The sequence below is a fragment of the Papio anubis genome, chromosome 4 (genome assembly GCF_008728515.1).
Source record: "Papio anubis isolate 15944 chromosome 4, Panubis1.0, whole genome shotgun sequence".
Classification (NCBI taxonomy): Eukaryota; Metazoa; Chordata; class Mammalia; order Primates; family Cercopithecidae; genus Papio; species Papio anubis.
The window spans coordinates 87,014,299-87,038,157 of NC_044979.1; the positions used below are offsets into that span (position 1 = coordinate 87,014,299).

The window sequence follows — 23,859 nt, forward strand, 5'->3', positions numbered from 1 at the left end:
GGGAACAGTGGCTCAGGCCTATAATCTCAGCACTCTGGCAGGCCAAGGTTGGAGGATTGCTTGAGCCCAGTTCGAGACCAGCCTGGGCAACATAGTGAGACTGCATCTCTACCAAAAAAAAAAAAAAAAAAATTAGAAAATTAAAAATAAAATTAGATTAGTTGATGGAGTGAAGGAGAGGTGAAGAAATAGAGACAAACCGTATAGGTACCTCTTATTTAGGTCCTCCTGTCTCCACTATTACTCTTGGCAGGCTTTCTTTGCTACTGATGAGGCAGAAATAAAACTATATTGTCAATCTCAGATTTAAAAAACATTCATTTTAATAAGACTATTGCAAACACATTAAAAAACTAAACAGTAATATTACAAAATCTATATACTTGCACATTTAATATTTGTCAATGTGCCAGAGGTTTTCTTCATTCAATTTGACTTCTTCGAAGTGAAGGCATTTTTCCATCATCCCTTATAACTCTGATTGAATAAGTCTTAATGCTTTCTTCATGTTTTCTATCACTGAAATAAGAGTTAATATATATTATGCTATTAACAAATGAAAGTACAAATGCTATGATCTATTAACTCTAGAACCTGAAATTGACCCAATAGCTTTGAAAACTTGGGAATTCATCTGTGACATGAAGGAATATGCTAAAAGTGTACATGTAAATTTAGGGATTAGACCATTGAGAGCTGGTTGGTCAACTTTATGTTGAATAATTTCATTAGAGGGGTTTTGAGGAATACCTCTTTTATTTTTTAATGGATCATTTTGTATTAGTATTGCCAGATCTTACAGGCACAGTTGTCTTACTAAATGTGGTTGACAATGAATGTAGTAAAAAATAGATTTGGCTAGGCATGGTAGGTCATGCTTCTAATCCCAGCATTTTGGGAGGCTGAGGTGGGAGGATCACTTGAGGCCAGGAGTTTGAGAACAGCCTGGGAAATAGACCAAGACCCTGTCTCTACGGAAAAAAAAAAAAAAAAAAAGAGAGGATTAAAGTCCTAAGTAAGACTGTACCTCCTTGCTTATAGGCATTAAAGAAAGATGAAATGATTTTACTATCATTTGAGGAAATCATATGAGATCTTTGATACTAGGAGAATGGACTCTCTCAAGTTTCTGTCATTTTAATGTGTACTATATTCTTTTTAGTGATCTCAGAATTTAGTAATCATAAAAGCCCTTAGGCATCCCTGTTAAAATAGATTCTGAGCTACCCCCAAAATTCTGATTTTGGTGGGAGCCAGAAGTTGGCGTTTTAAACACCACCACTAGCCTCAGTGATTCTGGTGTGTAGATAGCACTGTTTGTGGAGAAGCACTGATGTAGGGCATCATTGTCCCTTAACTAACAGTCAGGGGTCAGCTATGACCACTGTTTCAGATCGTTTGTGAATACTTACATAGGGGTAAATCCTGAGGTTCATATGTGTACAATCTGTTAGAGTATCTTCCAGCTATATCAGCTCTGACTGTTAAAGAAGGGTCTGTCAAGAAAAAAACCGAGTCAGTAAAGTATAATTTAGCATGTTCTTTTTTTTCACTCTTGTAAAAATTTTATTATTATTATTTTATATTTGGGGGTTATGTGTGCAAATTTGCTACATAGATATATTGTGTGATGGTGAAGTTTGGGCTTCAACTGAACCCAACACCCAAATGTTGAACATAGTACCCAACAGTTAGTTTTTCACCCTTTGGCCCCATCCCTCCTTCCCTTGTGTTGGAGTTCCTGTTGTCTCTTGTTCCCCTCTTTATGTCCATGTGTAACCAGTGTTTAGCTCCTATTTATATGTGTGAACATGCACTATTTGGTTTTCTGTTTCTGTGTTAATTTGCTTAGGTTAATGGCCTCTGGCTACATCCATAAAATGTTCTTAAAATCATTTTTGTTTCTTAATCTAAAACAAATGTCAAGCAAATTTATAAGCAAAATTAGTTTTCATACATGTCGGTTCATGATGAATTAACCTGAATTCTCCTTTTAGTGTGTCATAGATCTCTGTCAATCTAGTCTGGGGCAGTGTATTGAAAGTACATTGGGATATAGATTTAATAGCATACGTGCTTTGAAAAAATATTTAAAATTTTCAAATTGCAGAGATAGTGGATTTTGGTTGTAGAACTGACAAGAGCTGATATTGATTGTATTAGAAATGACTTCTCTTTAAAAAGAATAGTACTTGAACCAGCATTTAAAAATAAAAGCAAGAATGCTGACTTCTACTAATTTTGTAGATCCGATGAAATGAGATCACATACATACCTACAAACATGATTCTAGGCACATATTGCCCATCAGGTGATAAATTCTTATCAGTGGTTTCATGCTAGCAGAAGAAAAAAAAACAATGTTATTGGATTCATTTGTTTTTGATAGTTTCAAGATGATTTTGTGTGAACTAGACTGTCAGTAAATTCTATTTTGGCCTTTTATAATTCCACATAACTTCCTCTATTAACCAACATTTAGCTCTTTGTGCTTTAAAAATAGAAAAAAGGAGGCCGGGTGCGGTGGCTCATGCCTGTAATCCCAGCATTTTGGGAGACTGAGGTGGGTGGATCACCTGAGGTCAGGAGTTTGAGACCAACCTAACCAACAAGGTGAAACCCCATCTTTCCTAAAAATACAAAAATTAGCTGGGCATGGTGGCAGGTGCCTGTAGTCTCAGCTACTTGGGAGGCTGAGACAGGAGGATAACTTGAACCAGGGAGGCTGAAGTTGCTGTGAACCCAGATCGCACCACTGCACTCCAGCCTGGGCGACAGAGCGAGACTCCATCTAAAAAAAAAAAAAAAAAAAAAAAGAAAAAGAAAAAGAAAAAAAGAAAAAAGGGATTCAAATTTTCCATGAAATTATAATATTAAGAAAACATCATAAAGTTTATGTACCATAAGGTTTAGCATGATGAACTTATTCTGAGCCATTTCTTGTATTTCTTCATTTTGGGAAAATACTTGTTTTAGTGCTATAGGGGAAAACAAAATTGTCAGTTAGTTTTAAGGATCAAGAGAACTTTAATGTAGCATAGCAAAATAAAGCTAATATTTAGCATTTGTTTGCATATATAACTCAAGTGTAAATATTAATAGTTCATTGGCCTATTGCCACTTTGCAATGAGGGACAGTCTGTTCAAGGAGACATCAAAGGATGATCACAGTGAAGACACTAGTTTTATAATTTTATGTAACTCATCGACTCATTGGTTAAGACAACAACTTTTTTCTTTCAGTGTTTCTCCACCCTCTCAGCTCACCCCTTTCTTTTCATGGGAAGAAGAGGAATATCTAATTTCTAAGGGGATATAATAGAAATATTCAGTAGATTGGTAACAATCGTTGTGGTCTTTAAGCACTTTAATAAAATGATGGTACTCTGGCAGTTGTCTAATTTTTTTTTTTAATGAGATTTGCTGAGTGCCTTCTTAGCTATTATTACCAGGTCACTTTTCCTATTTTATATTGGAAATATTATGTATTATAATAAGAGCTCAGGGACTAAAATTACCTTGGGAGTATTGACAATCTTCCAGGTGATGAATAACCATTAATGGCTTCTTACTAAACAAAGAAAGTATGGAATTAAGTCAAATGATTAACTTTGAGTCAAAACATACAGTGGAGTTAGATTTGAAGTTTTATTAGTTTCAATAAGACTTACAGTAGTAACTCAGATTTACAAATCATAGCACTGTAGTCAATAGCAGTGTTACTCTATTTGTGGCCCCAGAACTGACAGTATCAGTATCACTAGGTAGCTTATTGGGAACTTAAATTCAAAGGCTCCATTCCAAAATTAGCAAAGGCTCCATTCCAAAATTAGCTGGGCGTGGTGGCGTGAGCCTGTAGTCCCAGCTGCTCTGGAGGCTGAGATATGAGAATCACTTGAACCCAGGAGGTGAGGTTGCAGTGAGCCAAGATAGCACCACTGCACTTCAGCCTGGGCGACATAGCGAGACTCTGTCTCAAACAAACAAAAAACCAAAGGCTTCATCCCAGACCCACTCAATCAGAATCTTTGGGGTGACGGGTGGTTTCAGGCATCTGTAGTTTAACAAGCTTATTAGGTAATTCTTATGTACTCTATAGTGCAGTTAGAGAAAATCAATCGTGTATCCAGAGATAAAGGGATATTATGAACAATGTATTCATTTCCAATGAACACTTAGTGTAAGATTTCAGGAAAGTCAAAGACTTAAATGTAGTTTTTAAAAAAGTTTTACAAAAAAGCTGTTAATATTTGGCTATTTTCATATCCTTTCATTCTGGCACATTGTAGAATGTACAGACAACATAAGTGGAAATTTCCTAGTTAATACATTTTTGGGGGGTCATTTTGATTTTAACCATAAAAAAGTGAAAAAGATAAAAATTCTTCCTCCTACTGCTGACTTCTATAACTATGCTGTATTACTTTTCTTTATATTTTCTCCCAGAGGTTTTCAGGTCATATAACTGAAAATCTATATGAATATGTATATATTGTATATACCCAGATGCATGTTCATATTTATGTACATGTATTTCTTTCTAAAAAACAAAAATACTAGCACACAAGTATCTACATTTTGCTTTTAAAATATAACATATATCTTAGTTATGCCACTATTCTTTTATATTATATTCTATTATATGAATATATTTTATCTTATTAGTCCCCCCAAAGATGGATATTTAAATTGTTTCCAATCTCTTGTATTTAGATTGTTCCTAAACATTTACATTTGTACACTTATTTGGTAAACATGCTGGTTTTTTTTAAGGCACACAGTTTCTTTACACTCATAATTGCATACTAAATTCTTATATAGTTCATATTTACAACCCGCCGTAACATTTTTGCATTCTGAATTAGTCCTTCATATTTTGATATTTGGCATAATGTTCAAACACACTTTATACACACTGACCTCTCCTTAAACCACTCACAGATTTAATAAATCCTACAGAAAAACATTCAGAGATTATTTGAAGGCTTGATCTTCAACCACTCACAGATTTAATAGATCCTACAGCAAAACATTCAGAGATTATTGGAAGGCTTGATCTTCTATTTACTTCAAGATGACAGAATAGTTAGTTTCTCGAGATGAAATACTATGAGAATGGAGAATTAACAAACTGTTGTGTAATTTATCAGAGAAGCATATTAACTCTGCTGAAGTACCACTGAATGAAACAAAAATGAATCTGTGAAGTAGCAATTGGATTGGCAGGCTGGCTTCTATGTCCCATCACTCTCATAGTCTTCTATTATTATGTTTTCTTCCATGTCTCCTTAGGCTGAAAAGGGCTGAGGCTGGCTGGCAGGCAGTTCACTGGCACTATTCTGACTCAGAGGAAGAGACCAGGTTTCTGGCTCTGTGTCCTGAGCGGGTTCACCCAGAGATTCCTCTGCAGAATGCCCTCCATTAAGCTGGGCTTCATCTCCACTGTCAGGGTCGATCATTCCATGTTCCTTGTCAGTCAGGGCTTTCATTTTCAATCTTCCAAAGTGTTGCTTTTTCAATCTTCCAAAGTGTTGCTTCAGAGGGAGCCTTCCAATATCTTGGATAAAAGAAATCTGAGCTTGATTTCTCATCGGAATGGTTAGTAGAGCAAGGTATGACAGTAGCTGAGTTTGGAGGCATAAAGCTGGTGCGCAGAAGTCAGGAAAAAGTGCTTTTGCTGCCAGGCAATTTTCCCGATACTTTTTATTTATTAGAAACCACTGGGTTGTGTGCAAGGGTCAAAAACTTGATCCTCCTCCTTGGCAATGAGCATATCCTCGGGCTTTGTTGGAATGTATCACACCTCTCGTAGCTATAGCTGTCCTATATTTCCTGAGTAAAGAGTGTGTATTCCAGTCACCACTGAGGATATCTGCAAAACTTAGAAATTCACTGGCTCTCACAATATCATCAATTTCATGAAGAAATCTATGTAGTTTTGGTGAAGATATAAATTAAATAAGTCTCCTGGCATATGTGACATTTCTACTACCTCCTCAGGTTCAACAAGTATGTATCCCGTTCATATTCTGATAAATGAGAGGGCAACCGAGGTGAGTCTAATTCTGTTAAAGATTCTCTTTTACGGTATAGGATTTTCCTCAAAGATCAGAATGGAAACAGAGAAACATCTTTGCCACCAATAGCTTGGACCTCTTGATTTTCAAAAACCCTATCAGGTTTTTTTTTTTTTCGTTTTGATTTTGACAGCACAGCATTCAATTTTAAAGACGTTCTTTTTTTCCTTGGCCATAAGTTGTTTTCCCCTTTTGAAGAAGAAATCTGGAGGCTGTTTATTGCACTTCTCATATCACCAGAACGTCCTTGACAGAGCAACTCTAGAGAAGTTTTGTCAGGGACAGTGATTTTTCTTCCACTCTTGTTAGCTTCTATACTCACTATTCGATTAAGAAATTTCATCATAATTGTTGGTGCCACAGTGTTGAAACTAATATTTGAGATAGAACACTCTTCCTAGATTTCTTTGGGAAACAAGAAACTGATTATTATCACCACTGAGACTGTCAGAGATTATAAATGTAAGAGGACATCGATCAATCTTCACATACTTCCTTAGAACTTCATGTAAAGTATGAGAATCCCGATAAAACTGGTTAGGTAAATCTTCAACCAGAATTATCTTCTTATCAGCTCTCAGATGGATCAGTAAGCATATGTAACTTGTTATACTTTGTTGCTCTTAGTAGAAACTTTGAAAACTGCTATCTGAGACTGATAGGGAAACCTACGGAAGCTTGATTCAGTATGAAACATTTCCCTGAAATCATCTTTTTGGAAGTCTGGTAAAACTGAATTAATCCACTCTTGTACTTGAATACCATGCTTATTTGATAGTATTTTTTTGGTAGTTGTTGTTTCACATCCAGGAGGACCTGTTATTAATAAAATACATCCATCCTGTTTTGGTTGCCTTTCTAAGACTTGAGCTTTTTACCAGGTTTCAACTTCTTCAGTTTTCTTTTTATGCACAGCAAGTGCATGCTAAATTTCTGGTTTATATTTATCTACCCATGATTCATTTTCAGACAGATAGTCTTTTGAATTTTCTAAACCATAAATCTGTTCTAAGGAAGATAGACTTCCTATTTTTCTAGCTGGAAATAATCCTACTTTCTAATGTAGAAGGCTCATTTTTTCTCTATGACTTGAGTTAGTCACACCTAATGATGTGGCAGTAATAGTAGAGAGGACTCTACACTCTAGAAAATCATTGAAAGATGGGTCATCCAGTCTGTTACCTTTGTGGAAGATACCTTTGGTCTAAGAAAAGTTTTTGACATTATAAGCTGTAATAGTTCCCATCCATAGTATAGGACTTGTAGTACATTAAACTATAATTCACCTTCTTTAAAAAGCAGGTAACTGTTCCTGAAGATGCCAGATTCCTGAAATGAAAGACCATGCTGTTTTTTTTTTAAATCATTTTGCACATAGATGGGTATGTTTGTGAATACGTTTCCAAAAGTAGAATTTCTGGGTCAAAGAGTGTGTGCATTTATAATTCCGATGTATACCCTCCATAGAAGCTGTACCAATTCATATTCTCTCTGGTAGTGTGAGCAGTAATTGTTTTCGCTATTCTCACTAAAGCTGGTTATTAGTTTAAATTTTTTTTAATCCAACAGGTGAAAAGAGGGAAATGAATGTAGTTTGTCTTTCTTATAAAAAAAAAAGTCAATCTTATATATTTGAGTTACTTATTTTTCTATTGTGTGAACTTTCATATTCTTTGCTCATTTTTTTCTGTTGACTTGTTGACCTTTTTCTTATTAATATGGAGTATATTGTATATTAGAGAAAGCACTCTTGTAATATGTGCTGCAGTTTTCCATTTAAAAAATATTTTTCCTTTGTTTACTGTAAGGTTTTGGTTATGCAGAAAATTCCATGTAATTGGAAATATTAGTCATTTCTTTCAGACTTTTTCTTTGCTCCTTTTCTTTGTTTGGTTATGCTCAAGCCTAGCACACAGGACTAGCATGAGGCCAGGGAAGCATCTAGAAGACTAAAATTAGAGGCTTTATTTTTGTATCCCAGATATCTTTCTTGCCTCACTATAATCTTGGCTCTCCCCTATTCCAAGCATCTAAAGAAATAAAATTTTGCAGTAGTATCTTCTAGCACCTTAATGATTTAATTTTCATGATTATATCTTTCTAATTTATTTTTGCATAAATGTGAGATATGGATACAAATTTATTTGTTTTTCCCAGATGGCTATCAACTTCTCTCTGACACTAACTATTATGTAACCTGTCTCCCCTATTCCTGATTTAAAATACCACTTCCTGTATTAAAAATTTCCTGTAGTATCTATTTATCTATGGAGTTTGTCAGTTATCAATAATCGATTTACTTATTTATTTGACAAGTAAAAGCTGTATACATTTATGGTGTACGGCATGCTGTTTTGATATATGTATATTGTGCAGTGGTTAAATCAAGCTATTTCACATATGCATCACCTCACATACTTATTTTTTGTGGTGAGAATATTTAAAATTTACTCTCAGCAATTTTCAAGTGTAAAATATATTATTATTAACTATTATTCCCACAATGTACAACAGATCTCTAAAACTTATTTCACTTAACTGAATAATGTGTCCTTTGAGCAAGAACTCCCCATCCTTACCCCCAGACTCTAGTAACCACCATTTTCCTTTGTTTCTATGAGTTTGACTTTTTTAGATTACACATGTGAGATTATGTGACATTTGTCTTTCTGTATCTGGCTTGTTTCACTCACCATAATGTCCTCCAGGTTCTTCTATGTTGTTGCAAATGACAGTGCAGATATCTCTTAGACATACTGATTTTATCTTTTTGATATATGCCCAGCAGGGAATTGCTGGATCATATTGTAGTTCTATTTTTAATTTTTTGAGTAATCTCCATACATTATGCTTTCCATAATGGCTATACTAATTTACATTCCCACCAACAGTGTAAAAGGGTTCTCTTTTCTCCACATTCTTGCCAACACTTGCTATTATTCATCTTTTGGATAATAGCCTTTCTCAAAGGAGTGAGGAGGTATTTCTTTTTTTTTTTTTTTTTTTTTGAGACGGAGTCTGGCTCTGTCGCCTGGGCTGGAGTGCAGTGGCCGGATCTCAGCTCACTGCAAGCTCCGCCTCCCGGGTTTATGCCATTCTCCTGCCTCAGCCTCCCGAGTAGCTGGGACCACAGGCGCCCGCTGCCTCGCCCGGCTAGTTTTTTGTATTTTTTAGTAGAGACGGGGTTTCACCGTGTTAGCCAGGATGGTCTCGATCTCCTGACCTCGTGATCCGCCCGTCTTGGCCTCCCAAAATGCTGGGATGTGAGGAGGTATTTCATCGTGGAGTTAATTTGCATTTCCCTGATGATTAGTGATGTTAAGTATTGTTTTCATCTACATGTTGGCCGTTTGTTTGCCTCCTGTTTTTTGAGATGGAGCTTTGCTCTTGTTGCCCAGGCTGGAGTGCAACCGTGCGATCTCGGCTCACCACAACCTCTGCCTCCCAGGTTCAAGTGATTTTCCTGCCTCAGCCTCCCGAGTAGCTGGGATTACAGGCATGCACCACCATGCCTGGCTAATTTTGAATTTTTAGTAGCGATGGGGTTTCTCCATGTTGGTCAGGCTGGTCTCGGACTCTCAACTTCAAGTGATCAGCCCGCCTTGGCCTCCCAAAGTGCTGGGATTAGAGGTGTGAGCCACAGCGCCCAGCCTGTATGTCTTCTTTTAAGAAATGTCTATTCAGATCTTTTGTCCATTTTTAAAACACAAATTCCATTTTTGTTTTGTTATTGAGTTGAGTTCCTTACATATTTGCCTCTTTTCAGATGTAGGGCTTTCACATATTGTCTTCTATTCTGTTGGTTATTTCTTCACTCTGTTATTGTCTCCTTTGCTGTACAGAAGCTTTTTAGTTTGATGTAATCTCACTTGTCTATTTTTGCTTTTGTTTCCCATGTTTTTGAGGTCATATAAAAAAAAATCATCGCCCAGACTAATGTCTGGGTATATAGAATGCTTTTTAAATACTGCTTTAATTTTAAGTGAATTGTGAGCGTCAAAGGAGATAGGGTCTTTGGATAGCTATTGAGAATTTCCTTCTTTCCAATGGCTAAATAGTATTTTATTGTGTACATATACCATAATTTATCAATTCATCTGTTGATGGTCAGAAAAGATACTTGATATAATTTCAGTCTTCTTACATTTGTTAGACTTGTTTTGTGGTCTATCATGTGATCTGTTCTATAAAAGAATCCCTACGCTATTGAGAATGTATCTTCTCTTGCTGTTTGATTAAATGCTCTGTATATGTTTGATAGGTCAATTTGGTCTAAAGTGTAGTTCAAGTCCAATGTTTCCTTATTGACTTTTTGGATGATCTGTTCATTGTTGAAAGTGGGGTATTGAAGTCCCTTACTATTGTTGTGTTGTAATCTATCCCTCTTTTCAGATCTATTAATATCTGATATATGTATTTAGGTACTGTGATGTTAGATGAATATATATTTATAATTGTTATACCTTCTTGGTAAATTAATGTTTGTTATTATATAATGACCTTCTTTGTTTCTGTTTACATTTTTTGACTTAAAAGTCTGTTTTATCTGATGTAAGTGTAGCTACTTTTTTTTTGGTTTGTTTCTATTTGTATAGGATATGTTTTTTGATCCTTTCAACTGCAGTTAATAAGCATCCTTCAAGGTGAAGTGAGGCCCAGCATGGTGGCTCATGCCTGTAATCCCAGCATTTTGGGAGGCCAAGGTGGGAGGATTGCTTGAGCTTAGGAGTTTGAGACTAGCCTGGGCAACATAGTGTAACCCTGTCTCTACCAAAAGTACAAAAATTGGCCCATGTGGTGGCATACATTTGAAGTCCCAGCTACTTGAGAGGCTGAGGCAGGAGGATCGCTTGAGCCTATAGTTGGGTCTTATGAGGTTTTTTTTTTTTTTTTTTTTCAGGGGGCAGGGGGAATCTGTTTTTTAATCCATTGAGTCACTCTATGTCTTTTGACTGGAGGTCCAAATCCATTTACATTCAAAGTTTTATTTCTATACTTTTATTATGTTTTGTTTATTTACAAGTAACATACTGTTTATTATTGCTTTGTAAAATGTTTAATAATGATTAAGGCCTAATCCTTATTGCTCTCTTTTCAGAATGTTCCTAACTATCCTAACTACTCATGTCTATTTTTTAATTTCAATTTTAGAATTATCTTTAAAAAAAATCTTATTGCAATTTATTGTGATCATCTTAAAAAGTTTTTTAAGTATAGAGAGAATTGGCATTTTTATGATGTTAAGTCTTGCAATCCAAGAATATAATGTGCACTGCCATTGGTTTGGAAATTTCTTTTATCTTTTCAGTGTATTTAGGTTCATATAGATTTTGCACATCTTCTGTCAAGTTTATTCTGGAGTATTTCCTTTTTTGTCATTGTAAATGAGGTATTTTGCAAGTTTTTTTGGCTGTGTTTTTCTATATATAAATACAGTCAATTTTTAAATATCAGTGTATTCCCATCTAATTCAACAGAATTTTTGTTATTCTGAACATAAATTTTTAAAGTTTTTCAGGTATATAAATTATCATTTGCAAATAAAGATACTTTTAACTTTTCCTTTCTACATTTTCTACTTTTTCCTCCTATACTTGCATTAGTTAGTACCTCCAGAAAAATGTTAGTAATTGTTGTGATTATAGATATACTTGTCTTATCCACACTTTAATGGGACACTTCTATTTGTTTTCCCAGTAAGCATAACGTGTTCATTTTTTTTGTTGTTGCTACTGTTGGAATGCTATTTCTTTGTTAGGGTTAATTTAAAGAAATTAATATTGTCAAATGCAAAGTCTTAAAAATTCAAATATAGATGTTTTATTCTATTAATGCATTTTCAGAATTTATGGAGATGAGAGATACTTGTATGGATTGTCTCCTTATAAATATTAAATTATTTTAATTAGTACATTTCTTAATCCTAAACCACGCTGGCATTATCAGACCAAACCTCAATTTATCAGGGTATATTTTTCAAATGTTCTGCTGGTGCTCCTTACTAATATGTTGTTTGTTTGTTACACTGATATTTGGAAGTGAGATTCTTCTGTAGACTTTTTTCTTTTCTAATACTTGTCCAATATTAAAACAATAGTTAATTTGAAATCTTTCTTCATCTTTAAAGAGTATTGCAATAGAATGTTCTTTAGATATTTCATTAATTTAATAATATGTTTCTCAGCTTTATTCCCAAAGACTCAGTAGGCCTTTAAGAATAAAAACAGTATCATACTTGGTCATTGAGCCTAAAACAGTGTCTGGCACATAGCAATGGACATTCAAGGAATACTTGACTGATTAATTACAAATTTGGATTTTTAAAAAAGCTACTCATATTGCTCTGATATTCAAACAGGCAGGCCTTAGAACTGCTGCCCTAAACCTGTTTTCTGTTTAAGCCTGTGTAATGCCTAATAAGTAATACTACTTTGTTTATACAATATACTCAAAAGCTTGATTGAGTAATAAATTCATTAATACAGAGGTATTTAGAGCTTTCGTTTATAAAATGCATTCTAACAGCAACTATTAGTCCCACTGGCATACAATAGCAGACCAAATACTTGTGACATCTTTTTGAAAACTAAAATGCCTTCTTTGATTCTTCTCTGAGGTATCTATATGATCTGTTAAAATTAACGGGGAGTAGAGGATACAAAATCAACACACAAAACCAGTAGCATTTCTATACAACAATAACAAACTCGCTGAAAAAAAGAAACAAGAAAGCAGTGCTATTTACAATAATCACAGAAAGGCCGGGCGTGGTGGCTAATGCCTGCAATCCCAGCACTTTGGGAGGTTGAGGTGGGCGGATCACCTGAGATTAAGAGTTCAAGACCGGCCTGGCCAACATGGTGAAACCCTGTCTCTACTACTAATAAAAAATTATCTGGGCATGGTGGTGTGTGCCTGTAATCCCAGCTACTCAGGAGGTTGAGGCAGGAGAATCACTGGAACCTGGGCGGTGGAGGTTGCAGCAAGCTGAGATCGCGTCACTGTACTCCAGCCTGGGCGACAGAGTGAGACTCCATCTCAAGAAAACAACAAACAAAAACCACACACACATACATGCACTCACACACACACACACACACACTCCTAGGAATATATTAACCAAGGAGGTGAACGATCCCTACAAGAAAAACTATAAAACATTGATGAAAGAAATTGAAGAGAACACCAAAAGTGGAAAGACATCCCATGCCATAGATTGGAAGAATGAATTTTGCTAAAACGACCATACTACTGGAAGATATCTACAGATTTAATGTAATCTCTATCAAAATTCCAATGACATTTTTCACAGAAACAAATAAAAAATCTTAAAATTTGTATAGAACCACAACAGACTCCAAATAGTTCAAAGCAATACAGAGTGAAAAGAACAAACTGCAGGCATCATACTACTTGACTTCAAAATATACTGCAAAGCTATGGTAAACAAAACAGCATGGTATTGGTATAAAAACAGACACCTAGACCAATGGAATAGAATAGAGAACCCAGAAATAAATCCACATATTTAAAGTCAGCTGATTTTTGACAAAGGTGCCAAGAATATGCATTGGGGAAAGGACACCCTTTTCAATAAACAGTGCTGGAAAACGTGAATATTCATATGTAGAAGAATGAAACTAGACTCTTATCTCTCACCATATGCAAAAATCAATTCAAAATGAACTAAAGATTTGAATGTAAGACCCCAAACTATAAAACTCCTAGAAGAAAATATAAGGGAAGACCTTCAGGACATTGTTCCCAGCAAAAAAAATGTATGGGTAAGACTTCAAAAGCAAATGCAACAAAAACAAAAATAGACAAATGGTACTATGTCACCTGAGAAGCATCTGAACAGTAAAGGAAACAAAAGAATAAGGGGATAACCTGTAGAATGGGAAAATTATTTGCAAACTATTCATTTGACAAGGGCCTTATATCTAGAATACACAAGGCACTCAAATAACTCAGCAACAAAAAACCCCAAATGATTTGATTTTAAAATGGGCAAAAGATCTGAATAGACATTTCTCAAAAGAAGACACACAAATGGCCAAGGATATGAAGAAACTCTCAACATCTCTAATCATCAGGGAAAGGCAGATCAAACCACAATGAGATATTATCCCACCACAGTTAGAATTGATATTATCAAGAAGACAAAAAATAACAAATGCTGGTGAGGACGCAGAGAAGAGGGAATTCTTATACACTGTTGGTAGGAATGTAAATTAGTACAGCCATTATGCAAAACATATAGAGGATTCTCAAAAAACTAAAAATATAACTACCATATGGTTCAGCTTTCCTACTACTGAGTATTTATTTTAAAAATCAGTATATTAAAGAGATATCTGCATCTCCATATTTATTGAATCACTATTCACAATAGCCAAGATTTATAGAATCAACCTAAATGTACGTCAATGAATGAATGGATAAAGAAAAAGTGTTACATATTCACAGTGGACTATTACTTAGCCATAAAAAATAATGAAATGCTCTCATTCACAGCAGCATGAATGAGCCTGGAGGATGTGTTAAGTGAAATAAGTCAGACATAAAAAGATAAATGCCATGAATTCTGACTCATATAGGGTAGCTTAAAAAAAAGTTGTACTAATAGAAGTAGAAAGTAGAACTCTGGTTATTAGAAGCTGGGAAGGGTTCAGAGCTGGAAGAATAAGGAGAGGTTGATTAATAGATGCAAAAATACAGTTAGATAGGAGGAATAAGTTCAAGTAGTCTACAGCACTATAGGGTACATGCAGTTAACAATAGTTTATTGTATATTTTTAAAAAGCGAATAGAGAGGATTTTGAGTGTTCCTACCAGAAAGAAAAGAAATGTTTGAGGTGATACATATGCTAATTACACTGATTTGATCACTACACATTGTGTACATGTATCAGCATATCACTCTATATTCCATAAATATGTACAATTATTATGAGTCTACTACAGATAAAAGGAAAAAAATGAGCTGAGAGTCATGTTACCTTTTTTGAGCATAAAAGAGACCTTCTTCATAAGTTTGTACCCAAGTGATGTCATCTCCCCATCCTGAAATAGAAGAGAGAAATCAATGCAGTAACCCAGAACTAGAGATGAGCTCTGAAATGGGTATCTAATAATCAGATATCTACCTACAGATATTTAACTAAGCCTTCAAGCTGTTGGCTGATATATGGTGCAGAGGACCCACAATTTTCACTAGATATGGAGGTGGTTTCCCTTTATGTTGTAGTACTGAGGTTTTGCTACTGTATTTCAAACCTTGAGGCTCATGGCCTTGAAGCCAGTAGTGCTTAATAAATATTGTTATGATTAGAGCTGATTGAAAGGACATCTTTGGATAATGTAAAAGCTCTGGCTTTAGGAATGTTTGGAAAGTAACAGTTCATCTTTGCATACTTCGTAAAATTATTAGGAATCCTTTGGGCTGTACTCTACAATGCCCTCCTATTTTGGGTCCCAAGAGATGCTGACCTCTTCTAAGTCAGTATACATTGTGAAATAAGGGAATTCTGAATTTTGCTTTGAATTCTGACCTGGAAAAAATTCTTGTATGGGAATTTCATGGCCGAGAGACATAATAAAACACATGTGTTTTGGAAACACCCAAAAGAATGGAGAGAAAAAACAGAAAGCAATAAATATAGAGAGAACCCATTAGCCTTAAAGAAATGGTATGATTATTTGGGAATGTGTATTAGCAATTAAAGAATAAGATCATCAAGGAGAAGAATGCACAGAACCTCCAAAAACATTACTGAGTATTTTCAGAAAGTGTCTCAGTCTATCAATGAGAGAGATTGAATTAATGTGAAAATTAGCAATATTTGGAAGTCAGTTTGGGCCCAGATTTTCACGTACATTTCAAATGTTGTCAGACCACAGTTTCTGGCTTTAATGTCATGGTAAATATGATAATAATTTGAAAAATATGATTCCATGATTTTTGCTTGTTTGTTTTTCATGTTTGTTTTCTGGTGACAGCTTTATTGAAATAAAATTAATACACCAATACAACTCATCTATTGAAAATGAATACTTTTGGCCAGGCGTTGTGGCTCATGCCTGTAATCCCAGCACTTTGCGAGGCTGAGGTGGGTGGATCCTTTGAGGTCAGGAGTTCAAGACCAGCCTAGCCAACATGGTTAAACCCCGTCTCTACTAAAAATACAAAAATTAGCTGGGTGTGGTAGCATGCACCTGTAGACCCAGCTACTTGGGAGGCTGAGGCAGGAGAATCCCTTGAACCTGGGAGGTGGATGTTGCAGTGAGCCAAGATTGCACCACTGCACTCCAGCCTGGGTAACAGAGCAAGACTCCATTTCAAAAAAAAAAAAGAAAGAAAATGTATACTTTTTTCAGTATATCCACGAAGTTGTGCAACCATCATCACAACCAATTTTAGAACATTTTCATCTCCTCAAAAAAACCCGCTATACCATTTAGCTATCACCTGCTCCCCATTTTCTTCAACTGCCACAGCCCTAAGAAACCCCTAATCTACTTTCTGTCTCTATAGATTTGCTTATGCTGGACTTTTCATATAAATGGAATCACACAATATGTAGGCTTTTGTGACTAGATTTTTTCACTCAGCATAACCTTTTTAAGGTTCATCCATATAGTGACATGTATTATTATTTAATTCTTTTTTTATGGTCAAATATTATTCCATTGTATGGATATACCACATTTTATTTATTTGTTCATCAGTTAATGGATATTTGGGTTGTTTCCACTTTTTCTTTTTTATGAATAATGCCACTGTGAACATACATAGGCAAGTTTTTGAGTGGTATATGTTTTCATTTATCTTGGGTATACACCTAGGAGCGGAACTGCTGAACAAATGGTAACACTATATTTAGGTTTTTGAGGAGCTGTCAGGTTATTTTCTCAAGTGGCTGCATCATTTTATATTCTCACCAGCAACGTTTTTGGTTTTTTTTTTTTTTTTTTTTTTTTTTGCCTGATTTAAAATCTTAACATTGAAAAACATCTCTTGTTAGTTTAATGCCACATCTTAACAGGAACTCTTGCTCTCTGTAATAATCCTGAAAGATGCTCTTTCCAACTTTGGTTGAACACATGCAATATCTATACACCACATTTTGCGTTAAGTAAAAGTTATTCTAAAACAGCAAGTGAGACTAGGCCTCTGCTTAATTTTCCCTCTTCTGATGCAAATATCATTCAATGCTGGAGTATTAGCAGTGGGGAAAATTTCTATTCTCTGCTCCTGCTCAATTTGGTTCCACAAACAGTAAAGGAACATCTGCTGCATAACTTACTCCAGAAAGCAGTGGGAATACAAACATAGACAATATAATCCCTATTCTCAAAAAAATTCTCCGAAGCCCTGTAGGAAAGCCATATTGCATTATAATAATTTTTTATATACTCTGTTATAATCACAATAGGTCAAAGCTGGTATAGTTTAAATGCACCTCATGGCTTCTGCTCATTACTCTAATTCTATCCCTATCTCTGTCTCTGGCTATGTTTTCTTGTCTTTTGAGATTTTATTCATTTATCTAACATATATTTATTAAGTATTTACTATCTGCCGAGCACTGGACTAGGTACTCAGCAATTCTGATTCAAAGGAAGTTGGGATTTTCTTGGATCACTGTATGCGTATGTATTTTTTTTCTCCCTGAATCTTCTACTACCTTTTTCTAATTAATCTTCCTTTTCTTCTTACTTCCTTCTCTACTTAACTGGTGCTGCCCTGTACTCTAAGGGGCTCCATATGCTACTCTCTGTACTGTATCCAAACACCTCCCACTCACCCCTACCTTTAATCTTCATTCATTCTGAGCCTCATTCTCTCCGTTGTTTACCATGTAGCAATAGATGATAAAAGACTTCGCCAAATATAAACCAATTCTCAGTAATGGTGTTCTCAGCTAATATCAGTAATCTTCTGTGTTAAATTAGTTTCTTATCAATTGAAATAACAGAACCTTTAAGTTGTTTAAAATAGAGCATACAAATGTAATATATTTTTCAAAACATTCAACAAGAGTTTTAAATAAATATTTAGAAGTGAACACACAGAATGTTGATGCTTTGTGGTACAGTTATCACAGTGCTGCTTAATGCAGACCTGGAAAATCTTTAAGGGCAATAATTAGTTTAGTCTTTGGCACTTTAAGGCTACTGAGCTCATTGTTTTGCAACAATTATGCTTATATAGAGAGACAGAGTTATGTTTAGGAAAATATTTCAACTTTTTCATTCATTTCTTTTGCAAAAATATATTGACTTTCTGTATATATAGTTTGTGTGCTTGTTAAGCTAAAGTAGAGTTAATTAGCTTAGGTAAACATTGATGAGCATTTGGCTGGCACTCAGTACATCTGTTAAGAAATGAATGTACTTGGGAAGCAAGTCCATCTTTTAGAATTTGAAATTATATAATATATATCTATAACTATAGCATATATTTATATCTAATTTTTATATATATATATATCAGAGATAGGAACAGAATTATTTGTTCCCACATGGTTATTCAAAACTAACAGTATTACTACAAGGCACTTGACCACTATTTGCAGTGGTAATGTGAATGGAGCAAACAAATGGTCAAGTACTTGGTGGTAATACTGATAATTTTGAACAGCTATGTGGGGACAAATAATTCTGTTCCTACTTCTGTTACTTAGAGATATAGAAACCAACATTGAGAATTTTTTCTTTTATAAAATGTTTCTTTACAGATGAATATGTATTTGTTTCTTAGGCCAAAGTAAAACAGTAAATACAAAAAGAAATGTTTTCTAAACATGTAGCCAATGGCAATCCTTGATTATGTCTAAAACCACTGTCTTCCAGAGTCAATATAGCAAAGACTTGGGTACCCCAAATTCTCAGGGTTTGGGGTACAGTATAATTTTCTGGGAAGGCTTATATAAAATCATTCCAAATTATTATTTTTTTTTGGAGAACTGGGAAATAGAGGACTGGGAATTGGAGCAAATTTTGAGGAACCTTAAATTGCTATTAGGACACCAATATGACATAGCAATCAATCATTATTTTCTAGGACTCTGGTTATCAAAGTTATAGACAGCAAGTCAATTCTCCATTATTTTAGCAGAAGATAATGCAAACTTATGTTATTGTTTGCTAGTTGATTTGATTCACTGCCTAAAATAAACTGATTCCTTCTGTTTTTAAAAATCCATTTTGAAGTCACACACAGCAAAAATCATTCAGTTAGTTGAATTTGTTTTATAATTGGACCATGAGTGAAGACACCAGATATTTTAAAAAGCAATCCAAATGACTGAGTTTAGAAAATAAAATGAGATTACAGCACCTCTTGAGAGTGTCTGAGGAGGCCTCTTTTCCTTCTTTATTGCAATGGCAAGGTTGGAAGAAACTGCGACGAGTAAGAGGCAGAGAGCCAAAGCTGAGTGTAGCATCGTGTCTTCTAGAGAATCTCTCAGAAGAAGCTAGATGACAGAAAGGAATTCTCAGAATCTAGTGAGTTGCTTCAAGCTATTATTAAAAGATATTTGCTAAGAGTTGGACCAATACTGTGACGACAGACTGTTCTGCTTTTTTGGTTTGACATGGTATAACCAACCACATAGAACTTTCATTCACATTTTATTTTTAAAATACTTAATCAACTCAATGCATGCTCAGTTGGTGAGAAGTCACGTTCTGAGCATCCTGGGCAGAGTGCTGTATAAGTAAAAGAGAGCTGGTTCAGGGCACACAAAGCCTACTTCTGAATCACCCTGTAGTGTTCACACCACCAAGATGAAACTCAAATAAGATTATGTTTTTTAATGTCTTGTAAACTATAAAGTGACTTTTAGCATGCAGAAATATTCTTTCCCTTTTGATTCTCCTGTATCTAGTAGGTCAAAACATTTTGACTCTATACCAAGATAAGATTATACATGAACAAATATTGCTTAAAATAGAAATCAGAGGAAAAATAGAATATGGAGGATTCTTGTCTTTCAGTTCCTTTATAGTTTCTTACCTTTCTCATCCTTTCAACAATTACTCAGAATTTTGCCCTTCAGTTTATAATACAGCTCTTTATAAAAATAAAATACTGTCATATTACTATAAATTAGACATATGTATAGAGAAGCGTAGATGTGCCATGATTACATTCTCTCCTGGTTAGCTAGAATTCAAACCGATTCTTAACTCAATGTGAGTCTTTTATACTTTGCGCATTAAGATAAAAACTAAAGTCCAAAGTTGGGCCTGATCTGGATCTGGTCATAAACCACTTGATAAATATATTACAGGAAGTCTGTAATACTTGTGAGATGTTTAGTTACAGCATTAGCATATAAAACTCATTTGAAAATGGTTGGCACATGCAGTTTTGAAACTTTACCTCAAAATATAAAATAAATATACAGATATCCTTCACATTTATTTAAAGTTCCTTTAAGACGTCTTTCCTATTGACTTACATTATTTAGTATTGAATTTGTCACCAAAATAGTAAAATTTCCTTAGCCAAGAGAGTCTCCTGCCTTGGTCTCCCGAGTAGCTGGGGTTATAGGTGTGTACCACCACACCTGGCTAATTTTTCTATTTTTAATAGAGACAGGATTTCACCATGTTGGCCAGGCTGGTCTCAAACTCCTGACCTCAAATAATCCACCTGCTTCAGCCTCCCAAAGTGCTGGGATTACAGGGGTGAGCCACAGCTCCCGGCCTCCTTTGGTCTGCCCTCTCTCCCCACCTTTCCCCTCCTCTCCCCTCCTTTCCCCTCCCGTCCTCTTCCGTCCTTTCTTTCCAGGCATATAAAAACCCTGTTAAATAATGATCATGGTGCCTGATAAGGATTTCAGTTTAAGTTTCCATAACTTATTAAGCCATAAAACATTTCAGAATGTCATCTTGTACCTTAAGGCCTCGGTCATCTTGTACTTTAAAGACTGAAACAAAGAAAGGGTGGATTTTAGTAGAGGACAGGGACATTTGACTCTGGAACATGAAATCCAACCCAGCAAAGGCAGCCGTAGTTAGACAGGTTGGGAGTTGCAGTGGAGGAACTGAAGTAACCATCTAGGACAGGATCTTAACCTGAATCCAGCAGGCTTCTAGAAGGCCTGTGGATGAACTACAGAAGGCTCAAAACCCCTGGAAATTGCGTGCAAAATTTTATCTGCCTGTTCCTTTTCCATGGGAATAGGGTCCAAAACTTCATTAAAATTCTTCCAGGGATCTTGGATATAAAGAAGAGTTAAGAAAAGTCAATCTGGAGGACACTTTAGAAAGATTTTTCTATGTTAGGTACAGAGACAAGCAGTTGGAATCTGCATTTTAAAAAAGAAAAAGCATAACTTCATCATTTTTGCTATTTTAAAGCTGCCAAGCTTAGAGTTAGGTGGGAACATTTTTTTCCTTAAAATTTCAAATATTTATGTATTATTGTCAAATACTTTCTAATTAAAAAATAAAAATCTTGGTTTTCTGGTTTTACATTGATAAATTATAAAATAGGTATTAAATATATTCTGTGACAAAGCAGTACAACTTGTACATTATAGATTTTGAATAAATAATGCTTTCCTTGGTAACATACACTGTAAATTGCTGAGGGTCCTTTAGAATCAGTTGCAAGGTTAAGCTACTTGGGGGAACACAGATAAATATGGCATGGTTACAGGCCTATAGCAGCTTAAAATGCATTTGGGAGGCATATAACCATATGCCAGAAATTAGGTTGTATAAACATTGGTCAATTAGCATTTTCTGACATTAGTATTTTATTTTTCAAAAGTAATTTAACATAAGTAACTGATATTATAAGCACCTATATTTTAAAATAAAACAAGACTTAAAAGAGTATAAAGAAGAGCTATTATTACTTGTAGAATAATTTTTAAAGAGTCGTTTTTGTGGTTGACGTCAATTTATTCTAATACCATTAATATAAATAGAGATAAAACTATGAAACTAGCAAAGGAAATCCAGTTCAGTAAAAGAAGAAAATTAAAAATTCATTTCACTTTCCCAGCCTTTACTGAAAGCTTCGCTTTTATATAGCAAAAGGTGATTATTTAAATATTGCAAAGCTTGACCACTGATTAAGTAATCTGGAAACTTTGCTTGCTTACCTGACTTGGCCAGTGCTCTTGTTGGAAATGTACTCTGGATGTTTCTGGTTAAAAATGGGTGTGGATTTATAGACACACACACACACCTGACCTACAACCTCACCTGCATAGAAACAAGAGCATAGTTACCGGAAAACAAACTTTAAAAAGTAGGCTGGTCTGAAAAACTCTGTGCTTCTTTCCAGTTCTCATGCTTCTCACACTAAAAAAGCTCTTTTCTTTTTCTCTAAATTCAGATTGAACGTCCTCATAAAATGAGGTTAAATACCATCTTTGTGGTTCTTTCTCTTTTACTTTTTATTTCCCAAGGTAATTTAATGTTTGGCTGAAGTTCAGCACACACACACAAAAAAGGAAGAAGGAAACCGGACTGAATTTAAGAACTGTGTGCATGCCATTGTTCTTGATGCGAGTGCTGTGAGGCTTGCAGATTAGAAAGAAAGCAAATAGAAATTCCTAAGGGTTACTCTGTTTACAGGAATATAATTAACAGCTAAAGAGATTGAGTCCTTTTTTTTTGAGAGAGAGAAGGAAATAATTCTGTTTTAAAATTGAACATTTTCATCATTTGATTATTCTTTACAATTTTTTTATAAAACCTTTGCTGTGCACAAAAATAGAAAACAGCAATTAGATAAGTTTAAATTTGTCTAATAGTTAGATACTATTTAATTAATTGAGAGTAATTATTTAATTACTGTTCAAATAATGTAGGGCATGATGTCATCAAATTTGTTTTTTTGCACAGCCCAGGAAACAGGACCAATTTTGACATTTTTAAATGGTTGGGGAAAAAAACCAAAAGAATCATATTCTGTGATATGTGAAAGTTATATGAAATTCACTTTCAGTGTCCATAAATAGAGAGAGATTTGGCGGATGGCAGGCAGCCATGTGCATTTACTTACTAGTGTCTATCGCTGCTTTTGTACTGCAACAGCAAAGTCCGGTACAGTCCAGGACAGTGGATACCAAAATCTGTGCACACTAAGTCCCATATCTGGCCCCGCATAATCCACAGATATGAAAAGTTGGTCTTCCATATATGCAGGTTTGGCATCCCGTGAACATGGTATTTTTGATCCACTTTTGGTTGTGGATGTAGAACTTGCTCATATGAAGGACTGTATTTATTTAAAAAAAAATTCTCCTCCATGTGAACCCACACGATTCAAACCTATGTTGTTTAAGGGTCAGCTGTGCTTGTGACAGGGACTGTATGATCTGCAAAACTGAAAATATTTACTATCTTTAGTAAATGTTTACAGAAAATGTGGCGTAATCCAGGGTATTGTTTATACATTCCTTTCCCTCCCTCCCTCCCTCCCTCCCTCCCTCCCTCCCTTCCTTCCTTCCTTCCTTCCTTCCTTCCTTCCTCCCTCCCTCCCTCCCTTCCTCCCTCCATTCCTCCATCCCTCACTTCTCTCACTCTTTTTTTTGTTTCTTTTTTTTGTGGGGGAGGGTCTAATTGCTCTGAATATATTAACAAATGTACTGTGCAGGAATGGGAGTGATGGTCGTTTTGCTCCTGATGTTAAAGGGGATGTGCTTCTAGTATTTTAACTTCAGACGTAGTGCTGGATTTGGCTGAGTTGATCATATTAAGAAGGTAACCATTATTCTTAAACTACATCTCTTAAAAGCAGGAATGTTGG

General features: G+C 35.2%; 1 protein-coding gene and 1 pseudogene across 2 annotated transcripts; both read right to left on the minus strand.

Moving 5' to 3' along the window:
* Positions 1-300: 300 nt before the first annotated feature.
* AGR3 (anterior gradient 3, protein disulphide isomerase family member) lies at positions 301-22,309 on the minus strand. 2 transcript variants are annotated; one of them, XM_009203297.4, is made up of 9 exons: positions 22,205-22,257; positions 20,988-21,019; positions 19,423-19,558; positions 15,080-15,143; positions 3,519-3,571; positions 2,902-2,978; positions 2,276-2,339; positions 1,413-1,496; positions 301-519 (listed from the first exon to the last, which is right to left on the minus strand). In XM_009203297.4, exons 3-9 carry the CDS (start codon positions 19,526-19,528, stop codon positions 470-472), a joined length of 498 nt encoding a protein of 165 aa, XP_009201561.1. In that variant the 5' UTR covers positions 19,529-19,558; positions 20,988-21,019; positions 22,205-22,257; the 3' UTR covers positions 301-469. The 2 variants fall into 2 exon arrangements, with proteins under 2 accessions (XP_009201561.1, XP_003896290.1); XM_003896241.5 differs by lacking the exon at positions 20,988-21,019 and having other exon boundaries at positions 22,205-22,309.
* On the minus strand, positions 4,622-8,739 carry LOC100997656 (annotated as a pseudogene).
* Positions 22,310-23,859: the final 1,550 nt, after the last annotated feature.

Coding starts and splice junctions, on each gene's coding strand:
- AGR3 (XM_003896241.5), bottom strand. CDS start 19,528: ATGCTACACTCAGCTTTGGCTCTCTGCCTCTTACTCGTCGCAGTTTCT. Junction 3,572..15,079: donor CTCTTTTATGCTCAAAAAAG/GTAACATGACTC, acceptor TTCTTTGTTTAG/TAAGAAGCCATTAATGGTTA. Junction 1,497..2,275: donor GCCTAGAATCATGTTTGTAG/GTATGTATGTGA, acceptor TTTTCTTGACAG/ACCCTTCTTTAACAGTCAGA.